Source organism: Mytilus galloprovincialis, chromosome 7 (assembly GCF_965363235.1).
Source record: "Mytilus galloprovincialis chromosome 7, xbMytGall1.hap1.1, whole genome shotgun sequence".
Taxonomy (NCBI): Eukaryota; Metazoa; Mollusca; class Bivalvia; order Mytilida; family Mytilidae; genus Mytilus; species Mytilus galloprovincialis.
The window spans coordinates 60,058,416-60,065,756 of NC_134844.1; the positions used below are offsets into that span (position 1 = coordinate 60,058,416).

Genomic DNA, 7,341 nt, shown 5'->3' on the forward strand with positions numbered 1-7,341 from the left:
TTCTCGCTGTGTTGAAGACCCATTGTGGTCTCCGGCTGTTTTTTGCTCTTTGGTCGGCTTGTTGTCTCTTTGACTGCATGATTATACGCCTACTTTTCAATATATTTGCTTGATCCACATTTAAAGCCGACGGCAAACATTTTTCAACAAATAATTGGCTTTCTGGCAACTTCCGAATACATTGTTGCTAGTACGTTATAATTGATCCTAATGCGAGTTTATAATACGTATCAACGGCTCTATAAAGGTTTTAATTTAATTGTTTGAGTGTGTATGTATTGTTAAAAGTATTCTTTTGTTAAAGTATAATACGAAAGATCAAATATCTGCTTCATATATTAAATATAAATGTTTAAAATAGGAATACATTTCTTTAAGTCCATATTTCAGATTTTGTCAGTCTTTAGTATTGTTTTTATCATATCATTTGTCGAGCCACCCCTCGCTCATTTGAAATGTTGGATGAACAGTAAAGAATGTGATTTCAAACAATATTTGAGCACAAATATTTGCTTGTGATTGGTTTGCGCAGCTATTTTTCTGAAAACTGTCATAAATTTTGCCACATTATGCTAAAACTAAAATTTAAACGAAATTGACATAAATTATGACGTCAATAATACATCACTAAAGACGCAATCGGTTAAAATCTTCTTTAACAGAAATAATTTGACTTTAAAATATACGTTTTCATCAAATCTTTACAACACTGTTACTGTTAACATTTTTTTAGATATTTAGGCCCAAAACTATGAGTTTGTGAATCAACTCCATTGCAAGCTTGGTAATTTTCATCTGGTTATCTATAGCTACTTTAACTGATGTTTGTAATCTGCAGATAAGCGCCTTTAGATTTAAATAGATTTAAATATTACATTCGCTTTAAAATAGTGTTGTGTGGTTCGCAAGGTGGATGTATTGTCACTTCTGATTGACAAAACAGTCCAAAGTTCCAAGTTGCGTATACATATGTCATGTTCAGCATCATATTCAACCTGATTGTTCACTACTTTGATCAACGCTCATACGTCTAAATTGAAAACAAAACATGTACGAAAAACTATACACGCAATACGGGTGCATCAAAAACTTGAAATAAGAAATACAATGGGTTTACTTTTTTCGTTCTGATTTTAAAACCATGATGAATTCCCATTTTCAATCATTAAGACAAAGATTTTGTTAATTCTGACCGCCTTTTTGTCCATAAATATATAGTGCCTATCGATTATATGATTTAGAAACGACCAGAATTTAAAGCTTGAAAAAGACAAATATAAATAAATAAATGTCAAAAACATGAAAAACCATATTTTTCAAAACATTACTCCAAAAATTCCTTTGTTAATAGCTTTTTTCTGATGACATACTCTCCCAAAAAAAGGTGAATTGTCGGTGCATAAAGGCAGTAGTATACCGCTGTTCAAAAGTCATAAATCGATTAAAAGAAAACAATCCGGGTTACAAACTAAAACCGAGGGAAACACATCAACTATAAGAGGAAAAAACGGAACAACAGAAACACTGAACTGCAGCAAAAAGAAACGACATACATCAGAACAAAATACTTAATTCAAAATTTTAAATGAGCTGAAGCACTTATGAATACCTTCGTACTTCGATTATAAATGCAATTTGTAAATGAAAGACATGCATAGCTGTTTTTTACATCCCAACATTATAGATATAAGAAAATGTGGTATGAGTGCCAATGAGACAACTCTCCATCCATGTCACAATTTGTAAAAGTAAACCATTATAGGTCAAAGTACGGTCTTCAACACGGATCCTTGACTCACACCGAACAGTATGTCTATATATTTATCTATATAAGGCTTTTGAGGTATAAGACTTTAACAAGTCGTTTGCCTTCGCAAGTCTTGTTTTATCTCATCGCCATTGTGTTCATAGCTATACAATGTCTTTCTATGTCTCTCAATAACATGATTAAGAAGCATTTTGAATCAAAACTTGGAAACAGGACATGTAAAATTTCATTAATTTATGTAACTATAAATTCAAAATGTAGTATAAGAAAACAGTAAAAAATAATTCTGATATAAAATATATTCGATAGTAAAACATCAACAAGCTAAACTTACCAAGCGTAGTCATATCGGAAGCATTCACGTGACGCTACTTACTTTTAACTCGTTACATCTGAATAAGTAAAGTTCAACAGGTCTGCGGTAACACGTGATCGATATACTTTAATTCAAGAAACACAATCTGAAGCGTCGTCATCAAGGTTAATGTAAGCATCCAAAATGAACATTCGTTGTACAGTTTTCCAGAATGGGTTTAAATCAGCTAACATCTGGCGGAAGCACTTATAGATTTTTTTTAAAAATATAAATGAAAAAAAAATATATAATGTTTCTGGTTGTATTCCTTAAATTATTGTTTCAAATTAACATAACAAAAATCGTTTGTATTGCCTCTATTTTCATACGTTTGTCAGCTTCCTATTCTCTTAGGTGCATGTCATGGTCAAACATCTAAGTGATGAATAGGTACAAATAACTGCAGTTGCAAATTGCATTTGCCTTTAGTTTTAAATTGTAATTAGACGTGTTACAACACTTTTATTTATTATTAAAATAAAATTGTGCAAACAAACAAGGATATTCCGAATGAAACATGCTTGTTCTCATCATTAAAATTGATGAGTCTTGTATTGGAGCATTACCTTAATTAGACCTATAGCCACAAAGCAGGATACTGTAGTTGCAAATTGCATTTGCCTTTAATAATCTAATTATTCATGTAGTTTTAAATTATAATTAGACGTGTTACAACACTTTTATATATTATTAAAATAAAATTGTGCAAACAAACAAGGATATTCCGAATGAAACATGCTTGTTCTCAACATTAAAATTGATGAGTCTTGTATTGGAACATTACCTTAATTAGACCAATAGCCACAAAGCAGGATACTGCAGTAAATTTTTTTTGCCGTTATATAATTTCATTGCGTCATAGTCGTGTATAAAAGGTAGAAAATAGCAGAATATTTCAAAGCCTTTCGTACACTGGCGGTATTTTGAGATGTAAGTACATTTAAAGTCATATTCAGTGAAGAATTAAAAGGCATGGTTAAGCGATAGCAAAGTAAGTGTTGTATCACAGTATTAAGCAAATGAATATTTCTTGCTTCATGCATAATGTACAACGTCAACGCAAAGGTATTGAAAATTTACTTTAAATCATATGTTTATGAAAGAACAAAACATAATTTTCGTATTTGTAATGTTTCTTATTGGTACCAGTCAATCTTATTTTACAGTTAAACTGGCATACTTTTGTTAGGTATCATACAATAAAATATATGTAGAACAAGCACTGCCTAAAAACAACAGAATGAAACCAATTAAAGCAGTCATATTGCTTTATTTGATCTTGTATACACATTAATATAACATAATTAAGAGTGATTTGCTTTCAATAAATTCTGATAATGTTAAGAAATCTTGGAATCAAAATATAAGGACATTTAAATGCGAGTAATGCTAATTAAACTTTTAACAACAACAACAAACCAAAAAGAAGACGTACGGTAATCTAGGACAGACACATAGTTCTGCTACCGTTTCAGAAACCATATTGAAGACAAAGAAGTATTCAATAGTATGCATACATGTACAAAAAGATTTGTTTGTTTGTTGTAGAGAGAGAAAAAAAGAAGAATGAAGGTTTCTATTTGTCTATTCATCTGTCTGTTGTTCGTGTCCGTGGGAGGTAAGAAAACTTAAGTACCTCTTTTCAATTTAAAATCTGATTATTAATAGCTACTGTGGTTTATTCTCTTTTGGATAGATCTTTATCAACAGTAAAATACCGAATGCTTGCAAACGAAATTAGTGAAATTATTCCTTTTTTTGTTATAAACTTGCTGTATTGACACGTTTTTGTCTTTTTTTGTAAGCACCGTTGAACTTTAAAAAGGGTCAATACCGTTTGTTCCGACTACTGATATGCAAGCATAATTATCAATTTTAAGTTTTCGTCGGTTTTAAAAAAAAATCAATTGGAGATGAAGGATTATATGTAACTTAGACAGCTTCCAAACCAAACAATAGAACAAGATAAACAGGCAGTATTTATATGCTAATTTTAATTCTGTTAAATTAAATCTTAAATCTTTCAAAATAATCACAAGTTAAGGCTAAATGGTTTGTATGGGATTTTTTTTAAATCTTCTTGTATGTACCCTTTTCAAGTCCACTGGTCACAAATACAATTGAGTTAGTAGAGACATCAAACGGGAAGTTTAACCCCGCAACATTGCCATGTGGCTGTCCCTAGATCTTTCCAGCGGTTGTCAACATTGACCTTTGTTTTGTTTTTGTTTTTTTGGAGAATTCATTTTTGAATCTAGGTCTGTGTTGTTTCGTTTATATTCCAAACAAATGTATTCACATCTTTATACACTACAGGCAATTTTGATCTACACAAGAGATCTATCTATTGTTGGAGACTTATGCTGAACTCTAAAGTTCATTCTTGCTCTTTTGCATTGGGTTAATTTACTATTTGCCTATTACCAACATCTCCTACATATGTACTTTTACATCCTCGGCTTTTAAATATTTGGCTTTGGGCGTTCCTGATTAAGGTTAATCCAGAAAAGCGCTTCGTATGCATGAAATTATTAAACGTGTTGTTTTCAATTTTGTTCTGCTAGATCAAGAGAGCCAGCAAACAATTATAAATAACAAACGAACAAAAAAAGAGAAATAATTGTTCATTTTGAATTACTGTTACAACTGTTTAGGAGTGTGTGTGTTTGTGTGCATGAGCTGGAATGGGACTGCTATAGTATGGTTTTATATCAACAACCAAAAATAGTGCAAATTGAAATTAGTTTTTAATACTTGGTAAATACCGCGACTGGTGGTCTGACAAAATGTCTTATAGTCTCTGCGGGTAGTATAATCTCAGTAATTAGTGCTTCAGTACGTATATGCTTTATAACATATCTTTCTGTAGTTTCTGCATGGTCGATTTTGAAATTTGAAAAAAATAAGGTTCAAACATCCTTAACAAAGTTGATCCCGTGTTGGTTACATAGCTCCTTAAGTATTCACGTGATGTTTTTTTACATCTATGGCATTAATTTGTTTTAGGTTTGGCCGTTCATAATGACAGTTCACCATGAACGCATTTTCTCATGTTATATGTCCTACCCATGAAAGTTTATTTTGTAATCTTATCTTTACAGGGGAATGTCTATTCAGGTTCGACATTTACTTGGTGTATAACAAAATATATATAACCCGTTTCGTTATTTAATACAACTATACTTTATTTCCAGTCAACATGGCACATGAAGAAATGCTTGAAGAAAATGGCTTTATGCATGAGTAAGTTGAGTTGTATGGTTTGTTTACATTTTGAGTACATCGAGTTTAAATCTTAGTTGAGTCTCTTAATGGTTGATTTTGATTTAGTCAGTTTGAATACAGTTTATTTCATTAGAAATAATTGAATATCAAATGGACATGGACATTGAAAAAAAATCTGCACCGTAACAAACTTATTTTCTAGTCATATTAATTGTATTGTAGATTATATAATCTTTCTTAACAATGCAAAAGACGTGCTCAATAGATAACTTTATATAACAATATATTTAAGGCGATAAGATTCAGAAATTCAACGCTGAAATATTGTAGGAATATTCCTTGTACCGTATAATGAATTTCTTGACTCGAAGGTGGCCAGTGACCATACAAACAAAAACTCGAAGTACACCACAATGGTAACGAAAAGACAAACGGACAAACAACAGTCTTAAAAAATATACTTTTAGCAATACAAACCCCCCTAAAACTGGATATGAACTCATGTACTTCGGATGTGTACAAAGTTCATAGTTCGCTAGGCGCTCCTTATGTGTATAATTGTAATGAAAAGTTATTTGTGCCAATAAGACAGCCCAAAATAAATTCAAGAAAATATCAAAACAAGAGACAAGCTCTTTATTGAAAAAAGTGGTGGATAAAATCAATCGAGGAGATTAAACATCTGCTAACAGGATACAATTTCACTCAAAACAAACACTCATCAATGAAGTACAAAATGAACAAATAAAGAAGATTTCCTTAATTGACTCTTTGCGTGAACAGGGAGTGAAATTTTATTAGTTTCTTAACAATCTACCACTTTAAAAGCTTCATAGCATTTTGATATGAGCGATTCTTAGGATGGAAAATCAAGAAAAGCGCGTTTGACGCTTTAAATTTACTAAATATTATTTTCATTTTTAAAGCACTAGTTCCAATACCGCTGCTGGTTGACTATTAGATCCCGACGATTTCATAAACTCAGTAGTACAGATTTTTGTTCTGATATGATTTAGTTTTTTGGAAATTGTTCGTTCAAATATACAGAAATTATCCAGAAACTACGTTTGCAACCCTTCTGGAATGTAGACGGTTTGATTTTATCTGTCTTTTCATCATACATCTATTCATTTATTTTGGATTGCATACCTTATTGGCTTTCAAATTTGGAGATTTTAAGCAAAAAATTGATTTCCGCGTTTCTGAACTACAACTAAATGATATTTACCTATAACAGAATGTAAACTCTGGAAAATTTATATTTGTTCGAATTGAGTAGAAAAAAATGTAATCAGTACTTTTACATTACACATTCCTGTAACAAACGATGCTATATAGATTCATAGATTCTCAAGTTATATGCATAGTTATACACTGATATCACCAATAAACGAAATATGTGATTGTAGATATTTTTCGAATGAAATGAAAATGAAAAAATGTATTCTTCTGATTTAATGTTTTGTTTTAGGCTTGTAAAAAGAAGTGTATGTTCTGGAAAACCATGCCATACCAACCGTCATTGCTGTAAGGGTTGGATGTGCTATGGCAGAAAATGCAAACGCTATGGTGGCTAATGAGTTCGGCTATCAATTGTTTACAGGTCCTAGCAATCCTAACAGAACCAAGAAATTATTATCTTTTTAACTATAGGACTTGTAAAAATGAATTCTAGATGAAATGAGATAAAAATCTGTAATTTTTTTCTGAAGGTGTTTTTAATTTTATTTATAGGTGGTACACTGAAAATCGCTTTATCGATTATCACCAATAGGCTTTATACATTGCAAAGCACCATATTAAAACCTCCAAATCGTTCCGATTCTACACATGTTGTGATTAAACGGATTCGGTAATACGACATTCGATATTTGATTTGCAAGCAACCACCAAACAATATATAAACTATACAAGAATCAAGAAGCAATATCCAGTCTTCTTACAATGTACTTTATGTATAGATATTGGTTATATTCTTATAGATAGTTTTAAA

At 31.2% G+C, this 7,341-nt stretch overlaps 1 protein-coding gene across 1 annotated transcript; it reads left to right on the plus strand.

Moving 5' to 3' along the window:
- The first annotated feature begins 2,914 nt into the window (after positions 1 to 2,914).
- On the plus strand, positions 2,915 to 7,055 carry LOC143081833 (uncharacterized). Its single transcript, XM_076257512.1, has 4 exons — positions 2,915 to 3,053; positions 3,672 to 3,741; positions 5,318 to 5,366; positions 6,820 to 7,055. The coding sequence occupies exons 2-4, from the start codon at positions 3,690 to 3,692 to the stop codon at positions 6,923 to 6,925; spliced, it is 207 nt and encodes a 68-aa protein (XP_076113627.1). The 5' UTR covers positions 2,915 to 3,053; positions 3,672 to 3,689; the 3' UTR covers positions 6,926 to 7,055.
- Positions 7,056 to 7,341: the final 286 nt, after the last annotated feature.